This window comes from Heliconius melpomene, chromosome 20 (assembly GCF_056956725.1).
Source record: "Heliconius melpomene rosina isolate 202511_hmr_F chromosome 20, ASM5695672v1, whole genome shotgun sequence".
NCBI lineage: Eukaryota > Metazoa > Arthropoda > Insecta > Lepidoptera > Nymphalidae > Heliconius > Heliconius melpomene.
The window spans coordinates 4732431-4757256 of NC_140408.1; the positions used below are offsets into that span (position 1 = coordinate 4732431).

The following is a 24826-nucleotide window of genomic DNA, read 5'->3' on the forward strand; positions in this document are numbered from 1 at the left end:
TATATATTTTATATAATACGTAATTTGTCTAACTTTGAGACGAGCTTAAAAAATAATTTACATACCGCAAATACACCTTTTTTGGTGTAATATTATTAGACTAACATAATTTTATCTTAATTATATAGTTATAATTGCACACTGTAATGCAGCTTTGCTTTAAGTACAATTACAATCTTACGACGAGGGTGTTCCTCAGATAATTTCTAACTGAAATATGAAATTTCGTGTTAAATGAAACCCTCCTAGTTTTCGAGATATTTAAAATTTTGTGATTTTTAATAAAATTTTAGATTAATTCACAAATTTAACGGCCAAAGTCACAAATATTGACATTTTGCTGCTATGTTTTTTTGCTAAATAATGCGAAAGAACTTCTGTACGGATTTCGATTAAATTCATTTCATCAGTTTCATCTTGGACCATTATTTACTGGGCATCTGTATAAAATTTAATGTAGACTCGAGGTGATTATATATGTATTTAGAAGAAAAAAAACTATCAGTACTTTCTGTAAGTGATATATTTTAATATTTAAGCAAATACATGGAAGAATATTAGGTACACGAAATTTAAATCAATGTAAAATCTACAACTTTTCGACAAATTCCAAGAGCATCAGGCTTGTAACCAATAGGACACTGAGATGGAACGCTTATTATGTTTTTTACTGAAGTCAAACTCTCGTTTTGGTCGATAACTTTAACCTTATTGTTGTCATTGTCTTGCACGGCTCTGTAAAAAGAACACAAATTATTTTTTTTAGCTTTATGCTAGATGGGAGCGCTCATGGACGAAAAATTGGGGGAGGGGGCCGATTGGTTCGTGCCTATCCCAGAATTTTGCTTACAAAAAAATAAGCCTGAAAAATATAAAAATATTTATTATATTACCAGAGCGGGAAAATGAAAATAATTCATTCTCGAGTGGGAAAGAAACCTAAAGCCGTAACATTTATAGTCAGGCGATGTGCTGCTGCGCCACGACGGCTCCCATTACAGTTTCTTTTTAATCCAGTAAATATGGTTCCTTATTTTCTTGATTAAATATTATAATAATAATTGTTTATTATTATAATTGTAAAAATTAAACAAGAGGAGATTGTGGTTTTAAGCACTAAGTGATGAATAAAATAATTTATTGCTTTAATATAACATTAAGTTGAAACAGTAGAAAACAGTAGAAACAGTAGAAGTGGAAACAGTAGAAAAGGATGATGGTTTGTGTTGATTTATCTCTATATTCATTAATTAATTTGGGCATTAAATTACTTTTTTTAAAAATAAGATTCAATATTTTGTATATCAAATTAATTCTTTTCAGTTAAATAATAAATAATAATAAAATCAACAGCAGTAAAAAATATCTATATTGGAAAATATCCGGTCACGTGCGAGACGGTGACGGCCACTGAGGGTTTAGTTCTTAATTTAGGATTGTAGGTCAACGGAATTGCAATTTATAAAAGTTCACTAACTTAATTAAGCGAGTATAAACAGTGAACTACAAATATAAGTTTGTAATATTTTTTTCTAAAAAAAAATTTTTAAATTATTTTTTTTCATTTATTTGTATTGAAATTACTAATATCAATTAATGTAGATCCTTGGTAAGTTTGAATTAGAAGAAAAAGAAAGAAATTTGCCGCGCAAAATCTATATCCTATATCCTAGTTTTCATTACACTTTCTCTCATAGCAAGTTACGGATCGCAATAGAAAAAAGAATGAATATAGGTGGAGCTACAAAAGTTTTACTTCAGTCATCCTTGTGTGGTCATCAGGATTCAGGACAGGACAAATATAAAGCTAAATCATTAAAGTTTGTATGGAATTGTGTTAAGTATTTTGAGTGACAACAAATAATTTTCGTTAAAATAACAAACAACATATAATATAAAGTCTAACATAGTTCTCACGAATACTCATATGCTTATTACGTACTAGACAAGAATTTACTTACGCATTAATTGGTGCTGCTGGAGTTGAAAGGGATCTAGACCAAACATCGCGACATTGGCCGTTTATCCATTCTTGTCCACTCGGGCAGTTTGGTGGAACAGTTATTACATTTTTTAGGCCCTCCGGTCCCGGTCTTGCGAAAGTTATGGGCAAAACACTCAACAATACCCAAACTAGTAGCATTGTAACTAAATGGAAATACAATTTCTTTGTGTACAGAAGAATAACTGATTATCCACTGAAGCAAAGATATTTTATAATTGTTCTTTATCTATAATTTAAAGTAGAAAGATAAATTCAATTATTGTGTGTGATACGTTATCTATTTGATGTTCATTGTGTTAAACAATCAAAACTAAGAAAGTTATTATTATTATTTTAAATAACAATTGTAACTTGTATTTTTGTATCCTTATGTTATTCACTTCGTGAGAAAACAAGGTAAACTACACCAATATTATAGCAACATGTTTTAGTGTTTATTTTTTTGGTTTTCCCTTAGTCTGATTTAGTAGTGGATTTTACCATTTTATTTGATTGATTTTACAAATGCTATAAAGTTCTTAAAATGTAATTCACAATAGCATTATTATATTAGAGGCCGTCGTGGCGCAGTGACACATACGTGCGATTGTTGTGGGTTCGATTCCTTGAAATATTTATTATTTTCATTTCCTCGCTTTGGTAGTGAGGCAAAAGGCGTTCTTTGAGTTCCGCCCATTCAACACGCAAATACTTAAGAATTCGGCGGAAAGTGGGGAACGGAGTGTCTCAACACTAGGTAGGTACGTAATGTGCTGGATACAGTATTAACTAACAAATAGCAACAAACAAAAAAATATTTAAAAACTATACCTATGTATAAAAAAAAATTATTGACGCCTAGGTACATCTACTTGTTTTAAGTAACAATAACATAAAAAAGCAGTTATAGCTAACAATACTATATAAATAATAAAAGTTATCTTTTACGTAATTCAAAGTTTTATTAAGAATTCTTTATTTTAGAGGCCGTCGTGGCGCAGCGCCAATATAAATATTTAAATAAAAAATATTGCGCGCGAAATATTTGTAGGCGGAAGCCCTGATTGGAAGGTATCTATCTAGTGTGTAGTATTGTTATTGAGTGACACATGTCACTTATTGTAATTACGTGGAACCTCTATCCGAGTACGTTGGAAACATACAGACGGTATACGTTTTATCGTGTTTTTTTAAAAAAAGCGCTCACCGATTTCTAACAATACTATATAGTTTCATTTCTTGGAGCGCAGAGCTATATGCTCGAAAGGGTGGAAGTGCTCAATCTGCGTAATAGTGGGAAACCCGCTCCTCGTGATGGTGAAACCGGTGCACAACTCTCTACACCCTTAGCCGACCACGTCGATGTTGCTCCCGACTACGCCGCTTTGTGAGGGCCCATCTAGTGAGAGGCGAGTCACTGTCCGTCAACTATTCAATTTGAGACTATTGTAACGGCGGACATCCGTTAGTCTCACTCAATAGCCCAGTAGCCAGTCCATCCAAATTTCATTCCACAGTCCTAGTTTAGATTTCCACATTTTCCAAAGTTCCCACGCTTTAACCGGCGACCACCTCTGGACAATTACCTGTTACTGATACGTATCAATAAAACATTTATATATTTTCTAAGGTCTCTAAGGTCTCGTAGAGGCCCCCTCTACGTGTTGGACCTGTGTCCCCACGCAAGCCTTCCAAAGGACCGGGTTCTTTTGAACCCGTAAATTATGAAAGAGAAACAATAATGAAATATGCATGGCAATACACATAAATAACATAGTTAATTATGAATAATACAAACTATATCTCTTTAATATCATTTTAATATTGCCTAAGTAGTTCATGTATTGGGTCCCGTCCTACCGAGTGTCGCAACCATCATCTCTGTTTAATTTTTTTATTTATTTCTATTTATTACTTCACTTGTCGAAGTGTTTCTTAAATTATTTATTATTTGAGTCGTAGTTCGGAATTCCAGTAATGACTAACGTCTTTGAATACTTCGTTTCATTAGAAGACAAAATGAACCTGATAAACTCTGACTCAAGATGGGGATAAACCATTTATAATGTACTCATTTTTGAATTTTACATCATTACAATAAGAACTATTTCAGCATTCACAATAGTAACGAGCGCAAGTGGAACTTCCGCTGTTTTGGTAAAGCGTTACTATTGGAAACCGAAACTATTTTTCAAAAGATATGCTTAAAATTCTTCAATTTTAGTTATAATCTGATATCGATTCTTGACTCGATTGTGATATAATTTTGGCATGTTGTTGCTCTACGTACCTATCTATAAAATTTTATTTTCCTTTTCCTATTGCAATTTTTCGTTATTTACACTAATTTGTAATTACCCACTTAGTATAGATAGATACTAACAAAATGAATAGGAATAGAAAAAAGTTTTCGACTCCAAAAGTATCGGAACTTAAGTTATAAGTAGTTAATAAAAGTATCAATATTTTTATTTATTGTTTTAATTTTTATTTACATTGACGTAACTTATATATTATTTTCTGCTAGTTTTGGTTTATGTTTGTGCGTAAAGAATATTTTTGTAATAAATCGGTTTTCGTTTTTCAATGTTTTTGCACATAAAATCGTCTGTCGCTTAGGTGATGTTCTTTCTCTAAGTACAATTAGAAAAAACTTATTCTGATTTAGAAAAAACTTCTTCTGCAACCTTCGTGGTAACTTTATTGATTTTATAAAAGTGTTTGTTTGCGCGTGTCAAATAGTAGCCTCGATAGGTACATGGTAGACCTCTCTATTTATAGCTTTTCATTTCATATAGTCCCTGGGTAGGTGACCAACAGTTATGTTCTAGAATCATACAAGTTCGCACAATTGATATGATCACACTTGTTAAAGTTGTACAGAAATAAGTGGTTTAAACAAATTATAGGACTTTTTTAAAACATAAAAATGATGAAAAAGACATTTTACGCCATTTTTTTGGTATCTATTTTAGTGATTTGTAACATTGAAGCAAGGAAATTATCTCGCAGTCGCAGTTCAGGATCTGGTCGTAGCTCTGGAAGAAAACAAAACTCTAATCCACAACCGATACCAACTTCATTAAGCTATCCCCAGGCATCAGCACCGAAGCCCTCACTATTTGGATGGCAAGAGAAAACGTCTTCATCAAGACAATCCAAACCAAATAATCAAGGTCATTCTTATCCATCAAGTAATACTGGTCTGTCAGGAAACAATCAACCTAAACAATCGGCACCTCAACAAGAAAATATACAAAGAAGCAATGCTCCATCTCAACAATTTACACCAGTTCAAAAGAATAGCCAGCCAAGTCATGCATATCCAGCATCTAATAGTCTTTCTGGAAATATCAATCCTAGTTCTGGTGCAGGTTATCCACAGGGTACAGGCTTATCAGGTTCGAATGTTGCACCACCGCCATATCAAGGAATTAATACGCCTAACTATAAGCCACAAGGTTCAAGCTCTGGACTATCCGGGTCAAATGTAGCTCCACCACCTTATCAAAGCAACTATCCCAGTAATAGTTATAGTAATACGTATCATAACCAACCAGGAGCACCGCCACCTTATTCAAGTTCCGGAAATAATTTCTATCATCCCCAAGGACCACCACCACCATACTTTGGACATAACAATGGAGGATACGGAGGCCATGGATATAATTCACAAACTCCTGGATATTTTGGGAATTATATGAATAGTGGACGGAATTTTGGAAGTGTAAGTCGAACTGGAAGCGCATTAACAGGCGTAGGCATTGCAGGCGCTGGAATTGGTACAGTGTTGACAGGTTTAGCATTATGGAATTTAGCTAGATCTACCGGTCACCATCACCATACTGTCATCTACGATAATAGAGGTCAGCCAATAGCTGTTGCACCAGATAATAATACGACATTAGCTGTGGATCCCATATTAAGTGATTTGGTTAACTGCACGCTAACTATAACTAATGATAACGCTACAGAAATCCTTGCAATTCCCTGTTCAATTGCAACTTCATTTACGCCGGATGCGAGTGTTAAAGATGTAAGTATGAGTGATAACAAAGAAGATACGACAAAATGCATTGTAACAGTATTAACAAAAGCTGGAAAAGAATTTATGACTACCATACCCTGTTCGGTTCTTCTTAACTCGGCAGCTGAGAACAATGTCACAGAGCCGCCTATGATTGAAAACCCATCAAATCTGAGTAATAATACATCGATATTACAAGATGATAAACTATATGGAGATCAGCCTATAGCTCTCACATCAAATTCTTATTTAAATATCAACGAAACATTTACTTTAAATTGTACTAAAGAATCTGGGGATATACGTGATCCAATTAATCCTTGCTTTAGCGTAAAGCACAACCTTACCGTAATTCCTTTACAACACGACACTGAAAATCATAATGATTGAATGTAAACAATATATTAAATGACATGAACAATATACCTACACACTTATTATGTATATTAACATTTAAGAATAATTAATAATATAAATCTTACACTTTCAAAGAATGTAGTAATGTTTTCACTATTATCACATCTGTAATTTTATCTATAAATATAAATATTTATTCGTGTTCAACAAGGTTTTTTTTTATAAAGTATCATTTACTTAAATTCAAATATTATTTCAAAATTAATATTTATTTTTGAAATCTACATTAGTTAATTAGATTACAACAGTGTTTAAAATAAGTTGGTACCTCAATTTCTTTTTTTTTTTAAATAATACTTCGTATTTAATACATTAGTAAAATTTAAATATTATACATTGAGATATACAGCTTATTACTCAAAGTTAACAAGAGATATCAACTGCAGTAATAATTTGTAAACGTAATCATTCACTGAGTCAACATAATATTATGTGCAATATGAATATTGTAAATTTCTTGCATCAAAGGAGAAACTATAAATATAGAAAGCATCCCGCTTATTTTTTGAACAGTTAGAAAAAGTAGGTTAGCATTAATAGGATTTTACTTGAATATTTAAATTGTATGATAATATGGTACGATTTATATTAACATAAATAATATATATTTTAAATAAAATAGTGCACATGTTCGAGTCAAATTGAACGCGCGTAATATGAATAATTTGAGTGAACCAAAAATTTTTTACACTTGGTATGAGTAGTGTATAAGAAAATTTTGTGTTGCCTCATTTACGACCGATTCTTGCCTGAGCATAACTTCATTACCCCGCTTTACACGTTTAAAGAATGAAGACAGTGCCTGTTGGGTTGTATGACGCAACGCCGTACTCGGTCATATTTCTATTTAAAAATATTTAAATTTAATTACAGAAATCTATTACCTTTAACTTGTTATAATAATACTTTGTAATATATTGATGTATTTGAGTGTACAATTACAGTACGTATTAAATTATTTCTTGTAAAAATTGTGACAGTAAAAATAAATTTATTTATTGTAAGAATCCATAAATTTTTCATTTGATTTTATGTTCTTCCATAATTCCCTGATTGATACAGATCAGAGCGTCTTGACCGTCTGCTGTTTGAGGAAACTATAAGTATAAATAACACGCATCCGCGGCTGCGAAATTATTAAAAAAAATTGCAAATGACAAGTTATGAAAATAGGGTATGTTTGAGAATGACATTTCGCGGAGTGCATAAAGTAAACATGCGATTTATATTAAACAACTTTATAAAATTGTTAAAAAATAAAACTCGTTAAAAATTAAGAGCGCTCAGTATGGTTATTTCCTAACTTTTACATTATAAACCTTAGGTAATTTATACAGTGAATAAATATCAAACTACTTTCAAAATGTCTTATAACTTATAAACAGTCAGATAGCCGAGTATTGATTTTAATACATTCGTCTAGACAAGTGCAATAAATATTTTCCGTGAAAATGTCAGATCCGACTATTCAAACATTTTGCTGCCATCACACTGGTAACAAAGAAGATTTAGCAATCAAAATCATGGATGAATTTAATACAGAATCATATAATACTGTTTGCCTAGTTTCTTCATCGATTGGTATTTTAGGTTCTCTTTATCAGGTAAGAAACATCAAGTGTTTGTAAAAATATATTTTATGTCCATAAAAATACTTTTTTTTTTTTATTTTTATATTTTTGTATACAACTAGTCTAACATCCATTTTCTTTTAAAAATCAAATAGATAATACCAAGAAAGACATCAGATTCCTCCTACAGAGCCCAAAACTTACCAACTGCTCGAGGGCGTCATATCATCATCTGGCTAGCTGTGGCAGATTTACTGGCTTCTCTAGGTAGGTAGGTTTGGAATACTATAAGTGCATCTTTCATTTAAATTGCATGTCTTTAAAATGTCAAATGCTTTTTTCCAGGTGTTTTAGTTAGATCATCTTTATGGCTACAATATAAAAATATTATGCCTATGCCCAATGATGATGTCAGTGTTTTGTTTTGTAGTATTATATCTGTAAGTTCACAAATATCTGTTACAACATACACATTATATCTATATAATTGTTACATATAAAGTTTCTTGATTACAGTATTTTTTTTTTTTTATCATGTTATGATTAAAAAATCTGTGTAAAATTAAAAAATGTATCTATATTTTTTATATAAAAGAATATCTATTCTTTTTAAAAGTACACATATCATTGTCACAAAAACTTAAATATATATTTGTATAAAATTGATTTTAAAAACATAAGTCCCCCTGAGATTCTTGCACCGGTTCTTCTCAGGTCTGTGGCATTAACTTTAGTGAACTGGTGGTAAATTATTTGACTTTATTAAAATGAAGCATGTAACTTCTAATTTTGAATAAAACTATTTGAATTTGGGTAGTTTACTACTACTGGAAAATGTTTAAAATGTTGTGATTCAAAAAATGTTATGTGTAATAATGGTGAAAATCAAAGAACTTATTATAGGTATTCTTTATATTTTAGGCTTGGACTCAATATTTTTATACAGCTACATGGTTTTGGACATTATTTTATGCAATAGATACTTGGAACTCAATTAGAGGCAATAATACACATCCAACACTCTATCATTCTTTAGCTTGGGGTCTACCTGCTGCTACTACAAGTATTGGCTTATCTATACTATATATTCCAAATGCTACGTAAGTAACATGTTTTCATAATTTTCTTATATTTTCTCTCTACTTCCATTGAGGAATTTGGTGGAGGATAAATTATGGTTATATAAATATGCTTAATATTTAACTTAATCTTTTGTAGAAAAACCTTTTTTAATGTTAATTTAATCTTTTAGTAACTTAGGTAAGAAACGAGAATATTTGTTAATCCAGTACTAATATTCTTCAATTACTTCAAGTACTTTATAAAACCAAACCAAGGAGATCAATTTGGATATAATTACATATATCCAAGAAGGGATCGTATTTTGTAACCACAACTGATATATTATAGTTAGACACCATTATGCTGCAACTAATGCAACTCTATGTAGTATATCTACCTTATATATATAAATAAACATAGATAGATACTTATTGAATAATAAATAATTGTCATGTGAAATATATTGTAAGAAAGAGCAAGAAACATGAAAAGTATCAATGTATTCATAATTTCTAATTAAATTCAAAACTTTTTATTAGTAATAGATATTTGTGAATTTTTCAGATGTCATAATATAACATCAATCTCAACAGCCTTCTTAAGAATATTGCCAAACTATTGTGCAACATATTTGCCTATTGCCATGGTTATGATAGTAAACCCTATAATATATGTCATGGCAAGTAAAAATATTGAGATGGCAGTAGCACTACCTTTGGCTCAGGTAAATTTATATAGACCATTCTTAAAAAGTATTTTTTTTTAAAATAAAATTACAATAACATAAAATTACCAGCCTTTGTGCTTAAACTTCATTTTATGCATAATGCTATAAGAAAAATTGATGATTTTACAGTTTACAAGTAAAGAAAGGAGAGTTGTGGACACTTTAAGACTTAAATTCTTTTTAATAAATGCTGTATTTTATGTGTGTTGGCTGCCTAATCTTGTTAACGGTGTTTTGGTGTGGACAATGTGGTTTAACATGCCTGTTAAAGTCATTATTACTATATGGTATATTATGGTAAGTGTGTCTAAAAGTATTTATTTTGGACAATAAAGATTATAAAATTTATACATCTTGTTAAACTCATCCAAGTTACGAAAGTTTAAAAACCAACAAATTAAGAAGTCTTAAGTTATTTTAAAATTCTTTTTATTACCACATGCGATGCATCCATAATTTGACGGAAAATGGCGAACGGTAGATTCCCAAGCTCTCTCTACGTACCTTTTTATGTGTGGGATATAGTGTAAAGCTAAAAAGACATATATTAAATTGTTATGTGATTTTCAGGCTCTATTGAACCCAATGCAGGCTTTACTAAATGCAATGGTATATAGAAAATGGAGTCCTGTAGAAAAGAAACTCAGACCGGCCCATCCAAGTACACACAAAGATTTTAATTTTCAAGATGAACAGTCTCCCTTGCTGGGCTCCGAGCCGCCACGTCTGCCACTATCAGCAATACCACCAGCAATTAATAATTATGCGACATTATAGTTTTTTTATATCTTATATCTACACTATACAAATTTATAAAATGATAATAAAATTTTGCACTTTTTAATTAATTACACTTTCATTTTTTTGTAATAAGTTCTTATGAATTGTAATATTTAATTTCTTTTTCATTGCAATAATAATTTAAATAAATAAAGTAACTGTAATATATACAGTTACTTTATTTTTTTTCGAAACAAACCAGAAATTCTTTATAAAAAAACCTGCATAAAAAAGATAATAAAGTTTATAAAAAAGTTCCTGTGTGCATACACCCATCACCAGTAAGTACTATAAGGGAATATGAATTTTGTATGGTGGTACTTTGGCAGTTATTAGGTAAATAAAATATTACCAAACTTTCGTTAAATTATTTAAAAAAAAACCAGTTTTTAGGAATAATAGGAGAAATGAGGTTATCCATTGCCAGATATTTAGCAAGGCACTTTCAACCCCTCCCAGACCTCTAAAACCTAATAAATTACAAGCGCCTACCATGAGGGTATCTAGAGATGTTTTCTGGACTTAAACTTTGAACAAATATGTTTGTGAATATGTTGTTTTTTTTTTTGGACAAATATTGTTGTAAGTAAAATTTCTGGGGTGGGCACGTTCTACCTGGCTACCCCACATCCTACGAACATGGCGCCTACAAATATAATAAGAAAAAAAAATGCAAAAAAAAGGATTTATTATTGATGTTAGATTGTAGATTTTTTTTTAAGAAAATCGGTTGTTTTTAATCTTTGTAGGCGCGTATAGCTTAGTAGGATTAACATGTGTCTGAGTGGGTTTAAAACCGTGCTAAGTGTCTGGCAATGTATAACGTCATTCCTAATGTTACTATAAAGAAAAATATAAAAAATAGAGCTTTATAATTTAACGAAAATTAGGTACTATTTTTGCACCTTATATACCCAGTAACTACGTAACTACCATCGAAATTTCATATTCCCTACTGACATTAACATCCAGTGAATACTTTACAATAAGACAGCATTGATGGTTATATATTTATTTTCTTATAATACATATTTACAAAATATATACTTATTTATAATGGTTGCTATCACACATTTATATATTATGATCATTTTCTGGTGGAGCCATGGTTAGATCCGTAACATCTTTCACAATCATATGAGCTATTTGCCAAGCCATTTCCTCTTCTACTTTGGATGTATTAGTTGGCACAAACTTGCTTACCATTTTTTTTAGCACCGACTTGTCTTTTTTGTCTGGATCAGGTTCAAATTTCGATTCAAATCTTCCTAAACTATTTATCCTACCTAGACTTAAACCATCATATTTTTTTCTTTGCCATAGAGAGTCAGCATTATACAGCTGATTAGAATCAATTGTCATATCAGGTACAGAATGATTGCGCTTTTTTCTAAAGTGAGGGTCGCCCATTGCTAATAGAGTATTTCGAGTACTTACACTAAATTCACTGCTACAGTCAGAATGTGATTTATAATTGGGGGACCACAACTGGTCAACTGACTTGATCATTTCTGACAAATAAGTATAATATAATTCAGATCCTAAAAAGCTTTTTACATATTTGTTAAGAGTTTTATATATAATTTTATAAGGTGTGTCAAAGCAGGTATAAATTAAGTTAAGCTCACTACATATATCACTCTCAACCTTCAAGCGAATATCTGTTGGAAAACCAAGAGGATTTGTTGCTTGAAGGGAAAAATATTTATCATAAAGTACTATGGCATCTCCCTGAGCTGGTTCAAGGTTGGATTTATTATCATTCATTAAATTGTCTCTAAAATGCATTACAGCTATTAAAAACTCAAGTAAATTACTGCATGATTCTTGTTCTAAGAATTCTGTGAAATAAAATAATATTGTATCATTGTAAAGAATATCCTTAAGATTGATGCAGCCACTTGTTAAAATGTCTATCTGGGATTTTATATAGAGAGGGCTGTTTTGAAAGCCACTAAAGTAATTTTGCTCTATTTGCTGGTATAGTGAATCTAAAACTGGCTTGAAGCAATCTTCCTTCACACCCTCAGGTTGACAAATATTTGAAATTACTGTTTTTCTTATGGCATCAGTTAAATCTAATTGTATAGGAGCTTCTAAAGCTATATATTTCTTAAACATGCTTATAGCTTTATCAGTTATATCAGTCACAACACCACTGATTTCATTGATATTTTCATTTGTAAATTGATAATCAATTTCTAAATTTTCTGTTAAATCTATGGAAGAACTTGTAGAGCTTTCACTTTTAGTTTTTCTTAAATTAGTTGTGTTTGTTTTCCATCCAAATTTATGAAACACATAACTATCACAATTTTTTTCAAGCTCATTATCATTTGCATGGTTATCTAAGCTTTTTGTATGACTTATTTTAGGATGTCTTCCTTCATTTACATTACCACCTGATGTTTCCAATTTGAATTTTTCTACCTCAAGCCAGCATTTTAAAAGATTTTGTTTACCAATATTTTCCATGTACATCATAAAATAATTAATAGCAATTTTATCAATAAGTATGTCATATAGACTTATTGATAATTTTGATTTTTTGTCAAAAATATTTAAATTATCTGGAAATAACAATACAAAAATTAATAAAAAATTGTAATTGAAAAAAATTATAAGACTGCTGATACTGTAATGGCCATAATTTAAAATAATAAAATAAAATGTATGTTCTTTAGCATTATATAAATAGTAAATACCATCGCTATGTTCGTGCAGATCCGCGTCCATGAGAGAAAAATGGGTCTTTTCACCCAAAAGAGTTTCGGGTGGTCGTACTGGGCAGCCAGTTTTTCCCTTGGCTGAAAATAATCGAATTAATCGGAAATTAACGATAGAAAGTTTATTACACCAATAAAAAATGTATAAATATAAATACAAACCTGCACTTTTCCAAAACTTAATCATTTTGTAAACAATACGCTATTTGGAGTTTTGGCTATAAAATAAAAGCAGACAAAATAGTCTACATAAGTTTGTATGTCGTTCCATTAAGGTAAATAGAGTAAGAATTCAATAACTATTTTGTAAATAAAGAATAATAACATTCCTACGTATAATAACAATGACAAATGTCAAACGTCAAAATGACGTAATTGTAAAAATCTTAGTCTATGGATTAACTTTGATAACAGTATACCTTTTTTTTATCGCTGGGAAATGCATTTATGCAGACCGGATAACAATCGAGGATCGAGGATCGAGCGACATGTATATGACAGATGGACAACAATGTGATCCTATAAGAGTTCCGATTTTTTTCTTTTGAGGTACAAACTCTGGATTGAAATGGATGTATTAAATAAATCATAATGTAAGTGTTTTGGAAATTCATTTAATTATTGTATTTAAAAGTAAATAATTATTAATTATATTTCATTTCCTCGAGTGAGGATCGAACCCACAACAGTCACGTTTATAGTCACACTTTGTGCCCCTGCGCCATGACTGGTTTCAAAATATTTATAAATTATAATCACTTCTCCAAGTGGGAACTGAACCCAAACTGTCGTGTTTAAAGTCATACGCTTGAGCCACTGCGCCACGATGGTCTCATTAAGTAATTTAAGATTTTTGGGAATTTATTTGATTTTGCTCGCCAATTTTGTTGTATTTTAAGAAAAATATTTAGTTATACGTTAGACAGTGCGTACCCGTGCACGACAAGCGCAGTTTTTTCCGCGTAAACTCCAATCCCGCTCCTATATCATGAAATCTCGGTGTTTTTACCATCATACAAATTGCAAGCTACAGATTATACGAGAAGAACTGGCGCTAGAAACTAAGTGGGGCTTTTTTTATAGTAGTTTAAACAAATATGCATTTAATTATTTGTGACAATGAAAACTTTGAAACAAACTGGAGAGAGCATTTTATTCCCAAGGCGTGTTATTATTTATAAAATATCTAATTTAGTAATAACTTTTACTGCACAGACGTCGTCGTTTAAAAAAGTCGTCAAAAGACGACTTTTTTAAATAGTGTTATAGAGAATTCTCTGATGTTGTTTGGGATCCTATTGCAAGTGTTTGTTATTGTAAAAAAACACATTGTCCCATAAAATAATTATGGATTCGATGCAATCGACTTACAGGTGCTTTAAGCTTAAGCCTACTTATTTCTAAAATTAATATCATGAACATCACCAATTTTCGTAAAATCACATACATAACATTTTCAAAACTGTATTGAGATGCAACTTTAAAATGATATACCTACTGATCTAGCTCACGCCAGATTTGCGACTTCTTGTGAGTGGACTATCCATAACTTCATAGGCAAACCAGTTACAATAATTAAGTATACAGGCTTATTCTCGCAACTCTCTGTGATTTCAAAATAAGCGTGTTCTTCAAGTGCGTATATAGTTATAAAACCATTTTATTCTGTCTTTCTGTATCTCCAGTACAACTGAAGCGATTTGAATGTCTTCATGGGTATGAAATAACTAAACATTTTTCTATTAAATATGAGCAAAATTTAATAAAAGGCTTAAAAGTTCAAATAACGCTGTATGGAGTTCATAGCAGTAGAGATAACCATAATAAAATAATCAATACATTTTTCCTTATTTCACTTAAATAATATTAAAGAAATATTCGTATAGTACAAGAGGAGCCCACGCGAGGGGGGCAAAAAATATTGTCATTAAAGTAGAATATTTTTTTCAAATCTAGATTCTACTAGATTATTTTGAAAAAAAAACATACATTTAAAAATTGAACAAATGTGCTATTTTTAAAGATTTGCGATCTTTACGCAATCCAACGAACGCAATGCACTAGCGGAGGCTATCGACCTTCTCACGGTTACTTGAAATAACTGTTATGTTGATGGAAATAACTTAAAGTACAAAGCACGCAGGGCGGCAGGCGACGATGCTTAGCCAGTTGTGCAAGTTCGCGGGACTCGAACGGAACGAGCTTATTTCTCTCAAAAATGTTATTTGTTTATTTTGTATTTCTTCTGTCAAGTTATGGGGAGTCATCTCTGATAGATCAGCGGCAAGATGGAGATTTTAATATCCAAGTCGACGTTAAGGATGTTCAAATCTTTGCAGTGATGAAAGGCGAAAAAGAAGAATATGTGGTAATATTTATATCAAAATATTATAGCGATAGAGCTTGTTATTTTGAATTTAGAAATGTATTTTGAATGTGTAACATTCGTAAAAAATATTAAATCTTAATATTTACTTTATTAATTAAAAGAGTTTAATTTAAATTATAAATAAAAGTTTAATTATTATTTGAATATAAAAAACCATTATATAAATAAATACATTTAATAAAAATATTAATTATATTTACAGGATTATGATTATGCATACGATTATTCGGAATTCACAATTAAACCACAAAATCGAACGACGATTAAACCGATTAACGGTATGAGCACATCCACACAGAGAATACAGACTACCTTGAATAATTCAGTGCCCGCTATAGCGTTAGGAGAAAATACGACATCATCATACGTAGAGGAATTTACCACCTCAGATAATATCTCCACTAATAATCCAATAAAAAATATATCTGAAACAAATCCACTGATATTCAATGTCACGAGTACTCCAATTATACCAGCGTTAAACGCGACTGCAAAAAATTGTAAGCGGGGTTTTATTTTAAATGAAAAAGGAAATTGCCAACTCAAACTCAATAATACAGGGACAGGCAATGCGTAAGTATATAAATTTAGAAGATAATAAAAACATTCAATTACTTGTATATTTTTTCTTAAAGAGTAACAAAAATCTTTTGACTGTTTTTTTTTATTTGTAGAAGAGCAACTGTAAAATTTTAAAATTTTCGTTTTTGGTTAAAGAAAAAAATTGTTTATTCCGCGAACACTTCCGTGTTTTAATTTATAGAAAAACAAGAGATATCACTTGTCGACTAGTTACGAATAATATTATTATGGCTTGTTTCTATGAAGATATATAGATATTATAATTTATAACGTTTTATTGCGTGGCCATGGTCAATGTTTATTGTTTAAGTAATTTTATACTATGTTTAATTGAATAAAGTTACATTCTCAATAAATTTGTATGACTAAATAGAGGTCGTTTCGGACAGTGGCAGCGTGTGAACATGACGGTTGTGGGTTCGACTCCCACATATATAATTTTACATTTTCTTTTCTTCGTTCTGATAACAAGACAAAGCGCAGGACTGAGTTCCGCCGCTCAACACGTTTCATAAAATTAGATGGAGTGCGGAACGGACTCGGATTGTATTAACGCTAGGTTTCCTCTGCCTACACTGCTGCAGTATTCACTCTAATTTGGAATGTCAGTGGAATCGAACCTACGATCATCGCATTTGTCCGATAATGTGTCACCGCTTTGATAGTTGTTTGTTGCGGAAAATGTATATAATAATAATAATAATATCTACAATAAACACAAGAGCAAATCACAGTGGAACTATAATTAAATGTAAATTGAGTTCCATGTTTAATGAATACATTAAAGCATATAAGTACTATTCTTATTATTTTATGTTAATGTTATTACATTATTATTTTTTTATATTAGTTTTTTAATTCTCATCTAAATTATTGCTGTGAACAAATTATCATTTTAAATACAATATTTATATAATAAAACCTAGTTTCAGCAATTCAATATAAAAACAGTTAAAAAAACTTGTTTTGTGACAATATTGTCACATGCAATTCTTTATATAAGCTCCTTTTTTAAATTTATGAACAGATTTAAATAAAACTAACACTAAATATTAAGAGAAGTGTGTCTGTGTTTGTGAATACTGCATTTAATTGGTTAAGCCACTTCTGAGATTAGACAGACAAAAATAAATGTTTTTGGTTCCTTACTTATGTTAATAGATTTTCTCTTATATTTTTCATGTACTATACTAGTCAGTGATAAGTTATAGTTTTATTATGTATAGATAACATGTAAATATAAAGTGTAACTTTCATAGTTAAAAAGATATTTTATTTTATAATTCAAGTTTAAACTTAAAATAAATATTAAATGTTTAATAATTCTTTTTTTTGCAGGTTATTAAAACTAGTGAAATTATCACATAAATTAAAATTAAGAAGAGAAAACAAAAGCAATCAAAATCCATGATCAAATGTTTATTGGTTAAAAGCATCCATAATAACTATAAAATTGTGTATTAATCAATAATGTGATTGTAAATAATAAGACTGCAATAAATATTTCAATTGAATACTTTTCTTTTTTTTTACCCAAAACTTTCAGGAAATGTCAAACATAATTTTCAAATCTTGATTATTACATGGAAGTTATCTTTTTATTATACTTCTCTTAAAATTAAACTAAATAATGTTATTTAATAATTTATTTGTAAAATATGTGCATGTGCAGTGAATTGTGCTTAATATAGTAATATCCTATGTGGGACAGGCACTAGTTTTTCATTTGTTTTGTACTATTTGGCTTGAGCTTTCAAAGGATATTTTTTATTTAAAATATAAAAACAAAGCTGCGATATATAGAAACATAAATTTACAGCATATTACATATATGTATTATCAATAAATAACACATTAATTTAATTATTTGTTAAAGTTTGCAAAGACAAAACAATAATGGAATAAAAGCACCGATTGTAATGAACACAGGAATTAACACAGAGTTATCATCTGTCGAGTAAGGATCAGGCTGTTTGGGGCCACTTGCACGATGAGCCTTTGCAGATTTTTCTTCTATTTCTTCTCTAGGTTCTTCAGCTTCTGCTTCAGGCCAAACTATTGGTGGTAACTTGGGCACTTCATCGATTGTTCCTCTCATTACAAACAAAGCATTGATTTTTGGATTATCTCTGTAACCTTTAATGAATTCTACTTTTATTTTACCACCTCTTATGTCAGATTCTTCGTCATTGTAGTATAATTTACCATTTTTTATGGAATATGGTACATATTCGTCATGTGCTACTCCACGTCCAACCTTACCAAAAATATCTAAGTCTGCTACAATTGTATGATCTCCATTTAGAACCACGTCAAAAACCTTCATATTGGGTGCATTAAAATAAACCTCACTAAACTTAAGCACTAAAACATAATCACCGTCTCTATTAGCAGGTATATCATAACCAAAAGTACTATGATGGTATCGTTCAGTTTGGTATAATATTTCATCTTTGGAATTTACTCTTCCTATCATAACTAACTGTTTTCCATAATCAGATGCGGTGCCTACTCTGCCTTGCAGAGGATCCTTCTCATAATGGATGCCATAAATATCTGTATGGGCGGGACCACCTGCATTAACAGCATATATTATTTCTCCCAAACCAGTAGCGCTTTCTAATAGGCAGGAAACTAATACAATAGGAATTACTAAAAATCGAAACATATTTTTTGATTATGAATACAATGATATCGTGAATAATGAATATAATTATCTATTTATTACTTCACAAAAATTGTTTTAACACATTGTTTTCGCAAATATTATATATTTGCGTGTGTATAAATAACCGGCAAACCACGAGCTTTCCATCAATAAATTCCAAATAGCCACAAAATCATAATTTGTAGTTTTGTTAAGTGTTGCCAGTATAAAATATAAAAAGTCACAGATATATACGATTTTTTTATGTCATATAAACAAATTCAAATAAATAAAAAAATATATTGTCAAGTTGCATTTTTATTATTATAAATATTTGTTTTTCATTAAAAGAAAATAATTTTTAAGATTTTTTCCCGATGCTGTTTTATATAAATAATATTAAGCACTTAGCAAAAGCTTTTTAGTATTTTTATACATACATATTACGTACATATTACCTTCTATATTTTCTTATAAGAAGAATATCTTGTTTTTATCTAACTTTACAAAAGTCATAGTAAAGTAATAGTGTGAATTAATTTAGATTGGCAATTATTTTACTTTAATTATTACTTAAATTTCTGTACCTACTCTATCTTTAAAGCTGCATATTGGTGATAATTAATGAAAACATTTGCATAGGTAATACTTTCATTTTGATTTGATTTGAATTTTTAGCTCACGTTTTATCGTTAGCAGGAGAGCCAGAAATAATGGAGCACAGAACATTATGGTATAGGCAGATCTCTTTCGTCTCGCCCATTGTCATTAACCTATGTCTGGTTTATTCTGTCCGTTACACCTGTATATATATTGCTAATTCAAAAGAATACTCACAACGCAAAATAATTATATTAAAAAATTAGAAAGATTTAATGCAGTTTATTTTTAAGTACACAAGCGTGTTTATCCATCACTAGCTCTACGAATCAGAGTCGGGCCAGTGGCTACTGTCATGTGATATTATCGATATTTTCATCAGGGTGCCTTAATTCATAATCTATATTACCCATCAAGGGATGACAGATACATGAGACGACGTTTAATGGATAAATAACTTTAGTCCTTAATCTTATATGGATATAACAGAATGGAATAGTAGAACGACTAGTAAAATTTATTAATTTGCTTTACTATTACATTTAACAATACTGTAGAAAAAAATACAGTCGAATTGATAACCTTTTCTTACAGAAGTCGGTTAAAAATTCTAACCATTTGAGCAGGCAGGCAGGTAGAGTCTCTACGCTAAACGCTTAAAAGCATTCTCTACCGTAGAGAATGCTTTTAAGCGTTAGCCTATTGTACATGTATTTTTATTTCAAGAAATGTGTGCAACAAAGAATTAATAAATTTAAAAGAAAATATATTAAAGCTATAAATTAATATTTACTACAAGCTAAATAAAAAAAGTCAAAAAATCAATTCATTCACATGGTATCAAAAATTGTGTAACTTATGAAAGAATGTTTTTTGAGATAGTCTTAATATAAAATAACTTAATCTTGCATAATATGTAAGGCAAGCCGCTTTCTCTTTATGACGGCTTTACATAATGACATCAATTTCACACTTGATGAAAGTTAGCGTTCCGCACATCAACTACCCCTGTAGATAGCGGTCTTAAATTACCAAGCTTAATATAAGACAAACCACTTGAGATTTGGTGGCAGGCTGTTATATTAAATATGTTAGTAATATGAAGAAACAGATTTATCTATCTATTTATGTATTGGTTTTGTGTAGATAGATAAGATATAACGCAGGTTAAAAAAAAGTTTTTTGCAATTCAAGATAATTAGCCAGCCGTATGGCGGTCGTGGTGCAGGGGAACGGTGTAACTGTAAACACAGTTGGTTATGGGTTCCTTCCCCACTCGTGGAGATGAAATGTCTATTTGAATTTACATTTTCATTTCTTCGCTCTCGTGTCGAGGTAAAACCACATCGTTGGGTTTGCCACTCAACACGCAATGCTTCCAGAATTCGGTGGAAAGTGGGGGACGGAGAGAACACTAGGTTCCCTCTGCCTACCTTGCTGTATGCGCGATACAGCTTGAAGCTGATTTATTTTTTTTAATTAAATATATACTTTATACTTTAATTTAATAGATAGAGTACATAAAGTACAAATATAAATATTCCGAATAAGTCCATGTATTCATTATATGAGACTTATTTTCATATATGTATAATAAATTCACCGATCATTATTCCATGTCCAACAAAAATCTATCAATTATTCTTCTCCATACACAAGAAGGACATTCATCAATCATAATATGAAAGCCCAGGTCGTATAATTCAGTTTTGAAATATTACGATGGTCAGCGGTGATCGCTTCGCTGAATATATTACATATGGAGGGTTGCGTCATTCTTATCAAACTAGTGTATGTGTTGCCGACCTTAATTGTGTGAAAATGTAGGTGTGACATTTAAGTTGATGTAATAATGAAATATGAAGTTGTATAAATACCTGAAGTAATCTAGAAGTATCTTAGTTTCTATAATATATTTAATCACATGCTCTTCAATTTTGGTAGCTCTGGTATGGTCTAGTAGCATGTTCAAAGTTTACTTTCTAATATATTTTCAATTTGCATCTTCTTATATATTGTTCTTATAGGTTTCTGCTGGCCAAGACAACAAAATTTCGAACGCTACCACCTTCTAGGCTCTTAGGTAGTTCTAATAGCGAGGGCTCAGTATGTTTACCGAGGTTGATCTCATCTGAGTGTAGATTAATCTTAAGAAGTTTTCTAATTAACCTGATATAGCCAGAGCCAGACTTCTATATCCTTAATCAATAATTACAAAACAGTTAAAAATACTTAGGTCCTAATTTTTGAATTCTACTAAGAGTCCTCATTGGTTTTACATCAGAAAAAAATATTCATAGACAATTTTAATTGAAACGTTAAAAATATATAAAAGTGTTGGCACAAAAAAAAATGCTGAGTAAATGGGTAAGGAAATAAAAATATTTTTTTAATCCATCTAAACTAGAAGATGAACACAAACAAAACGAAGCACAACTATTAGTTTTTTTAGCTTTACTCTGTATCATATTCTCTTCTTCAGTTTCCGCCCAATCTTCCAAATATTGCGTGTTGAGTGTTGGAACTCCAAGCTTTCTCGTTCTATTAGCAAAACAAAGCATTCTTTTGGTTTGGCATACAATCGGGTGGTAAACAAGGTTAATTGGAAATCGAATTAATAATGAACGAATGAAAACATTTACAATCAGTTACTTTCTATGGTAACTTAATATTTAAGATAGAAAATAACTGACTTGTGAAATTTAACAAAACAATATTGATTAGAAATTTGAATTTCACTGGGTGGCTGAACTTACAATTACTTCATGAAAATAAAAATTGATAGCAATGTATAGAGATGTGCTACGAATTCCCAAATATGATAAGATATATTATTTTGAAATTTGCAAGTATTGTCGGTGAGAAAAAAAAAACTTGCTAAGCCGACAAGATAAAAAAAATAATTTGTGTTCCTATTCCGTGGGAGCCAGGGCAGCTGCCCCATTTGCATATAATGCAGTTATAAACTATATTTGTATACAAATTATTATAATATAAATTCAATGAAGGAAAGGTTAGAAGACAAAGTAGATGAGTACATTTTATAAACTTAATTTATTCTTAATGTCTAATGCTTATTGATCGTCAATAATTGATACGATTATCCCTTACTGAATGTAGATGGAATTACAGGGGAGTCTACAAGATTTTGTAGCCAAAACGTGTGAAGATGGATTGCTCACATGGGAGTGTCCCGTCCCTAGCCTGGATATCTAAAGCTTTTACATTTACGAGCTTTGGTCGAGGGGAGGATATTCACAACACTCGATGGACTTCTTTTGTTATATATAAAAGTAAATTATCTATTAAGTCCAATTTAAAAATATTCCATTATTATATATTTAATAAGCAAATTTGAGAATAGAGTGTCTTGACACTATGTTCTTTCAGTCTACTGTCCTATAGGAGAAAAAGCTTGAAACTGTTTGTATAAATACCAATCGATATAAAGAGAATAAATCCAATATGGCTTTGTTTGTCCATCTGGCTTTTATCAGCATCATAAGAAACTTCAAAACTAAATTTACTTACACAGAACTTAGTACTTATTTGTTTGTTCGTATTCGAAATAGTTCATCATCAACTTAAAACTTTGGCGCAGTTCTTTGGTCTTCTCGGGTAAGGCTCTCTTAACAGTGAAAAAAAAAGCGAGTTAGACTCTCTCTCTTAAAAGTTTTGTAATATTCTTTATTATCATTTCTTCGCTCTCGTATCGAGGCAAAGTGCGGCGTTGAGTTCCGCCACTCAACACACAATGTCCCCAGAATTCGGCGGAAGCAAAATATGAACCCTCTTCCCAAATGATAAATTTCATAAAGACGTCTAATAAATTTAATATTAAATTCAAATTCGAATTATTATACTTATAGAATAAATTTTTAAATTCTTGTCGCGGGAATTGGATGTAACGCATGAGTAATCTTCAAATTGAGCGATTGTTAGTAAAGTCACGTTCTTTATCAGCAAATTTCTTATACCTGATTTAAAGATCCCTAAAGTAACGTGTGTTGTACGAAGAATTATTATATTAGGACAACGTATTTTTGCAATGTTTGTGAGTACAAGGATATTTTAAAAAATTGGGGAAATCGTGTATTTTTTAAGTTCCACGCTGTATTCCGTACCCTGCTAGGGTAGGTAGAGGGAACCTAATAAGACACTTCGTTCTCATGAACACACTTCCGTCCCCCATTGTCTGTTGATTCTGGATGCATTGCGTGTTAAGTGGAAATTCAAAGTCGCGCTTTACCTCGTTATCAGAGCGAGGAAAGGAAAATATTAAATATTTAATTTCCTGGAGTGAGAATCAACCCTGTGATTACAATTGTGCCCTGCCGGACAATATTATAATTTTTTGGGTTCGATTTTCAAGAGGATATATTTAGGAATATTTAATGTTTTCATTTCTTCGTTCTTGTGTTTATTCCGCCACTTAACATACAATGCCTACAGAATTCAGCGAAAAGTGGAGAGAGGAGTGTTTTACCACTAGACTCCCTCTATCTGGGATATAGCGTGAAGCTTTTGAAAAATATTATTATTGATAAGCGTGGCACCTGTGCACTTATCATTTCGTTAGATTACGATATGCTTTAGAAAGACTTACAATATCTTGCCGTGGAGCCCTAAAAGGTCCATCTAATAAAAAGTAATGCTGAGTATAATTTCTGTAACAAATAAAAATGTTCCATGGCATTTCTTTTGGATATTTTCAATCCTGGGTCCACAAAATAAATATGTTAGACTTAGAGAAGTAGCAGTTATATGTTCAACTTAATAAATAATGATAAATTATTATTAAGACCATCGTGGCGCAGCGGCACAAGGGTGCGTCTGTAACGCGACAGTTGAGGGTTCGATCCCACTTGAGGTAATGAATTATATTATAAGATTAAGATAGTACTTATAACATTTACTTAAAAATATATACTAATGAGACATTTTTTTTGGATCGTGGGTAAGTTAGTTCGGTAAACAATTTGAATATGTTTTATATAAAGTATTTTTTCCCAAAACGATAAGTTAATTAAGTTTCATTTATTGCGTGATGGTTAAACAAAGGAGTCATAGTTTTTTTCTATTTCTAAGTAAAACGTCATTAAATACCAGTTTTTACAATCTACATAACACCCATCAAGAATACAATTAATCAAAAGATAAGATTAAATCTTACAAAGCGAATTAAGCTTTTGACGTAAAAAGTTTTTGTGTTTATTTTACTTATTTTTCTCAAAACACTCGCCAGCGTGTCCAGCCAAGTTAAATAGCTGGAAACTCGCAGTGTATACTTTATATGAAACATTTCAAGCTATTT

General features: G+C 30.8%; 6 protein-coding genes across 6 annotated transcripts; 3 read left to right on the forward strand and 3 right to left on the reverse strand.

The window, feature by feature from the left end:
* Positions 1-505: 505 nt before the first annotated feature.
* LOC146527636 (uncharacterized) lies at positions 506-2205 on the reverse strand. The gene is made up of 2 exons (XM_085204962.1): positions 1962-2205; positions 506-735 (listed from the first exon to the last, which is right to left on the reverse strand). The coding sequence occupies exons 1-2, from the start codon at positions 2141-2143 to the stop codon at positions 573-575; spliced, it is 345 nt and encodes a 114-aa protein (XP_085061088.1). The 5' UTR covers positions 2144-2205; the 3' UTR covers positions 506-572.
* A 162-nt stretch (positions 2206-2367) lies between these two features.
* On the forward strand, positions 2368-6575 carry LOC146527637 (uncharacterized; the record flags this gene model as incomplete). The annotated part of the gene is made up of 2 exons (XM_085204407.1): positions 2368-2401; positions 4960-6575. Coding segments are annotated over 2 exons (1476 nt in total), but the record flags the coding sequence as incomplete, so codon positions are not given.
* A 1022-nt stretch (positions 6576-7597) lies between these two features.
* On the forward strand, positions 7598-10636 carry LOC146527638 (G-protein coupled receptor 143-like). Its single transcript, XM_085204958.1, has 7 exons — positions 7598-8032; positions 8155-8266; positions 8345-8439; positions 8921-9099; positions 9626-9785; positions 9918-10085; positions 10359-10636. Exons 1-7 carry the CDS (start codon positions 7880-7882, stop codon positions 10563-10565), a joined length of 1074 nt encoding a protein of 357 aa, XP_085061084.1. The 5' UTR covers positions 7598-7879; the 3' UTR covers positions 10566-10636.
* Positions 10637-11564: 928 nt separating this feature from the next.
* pkaap (A-kinase anchoring protein pkaap) lies at positions 11565-13662 on the reverse strand. Its single transcript, XM_085204957.1, has 3 exons — positions 13457-13662; positions 13274-13375; positions 11565-13138 (listed from the first exon to the last, which is right to left on the reverse strand). Exons 1-3 carry the CDS (start codon positions 13479-13481, stop codon positions 11643-11645), a joined length of 1623 nt encoding a protein of 540 aa, XP_085061083.1. The 5' UTR covers positions 13482-13662; the 3' UTR covers positions 11565-11642.
* A 1720-nt stretch (positions 13663-15382) lies between these two features.
* Positions 15383-17779, forward strand: LOC146527640 (uncharacterized). Its single transcript, XM_085204961.1, has 3 exons — positions 15383-15662; positions 15886-16256; positions 17604-17779. Exons 1-3 carry the CDS (start codon positions 15513-15515, stop codon positions 17674-17676), a joined length of 594 nt encoding a protein of 197 aa, XP_085061087.1. The 5' UTR covers positions 15383-15512; the 3' UTR covers positions 17677-17779.
* A 117-nt stretch (positions 17780-17896) lies between these two features.
* On the reverse strand, positions 17897-19127 carry LOC146527641 (malectin-B). Its single transcript, XM_085204959.1, has one exon. The coding sequence runs from the start codon at positions 18931-18933 to the stop codon at positions 18136-18138; it is 798 nt and encodes a 265-aa protein (XP_085061085.1). The 5' UTR covers positions 18934-19127; the 3' UTR covers positions 17897-18135.
* Between the last annotated feature and the right edge of the window lie 5699 nt (positions 19128-24826).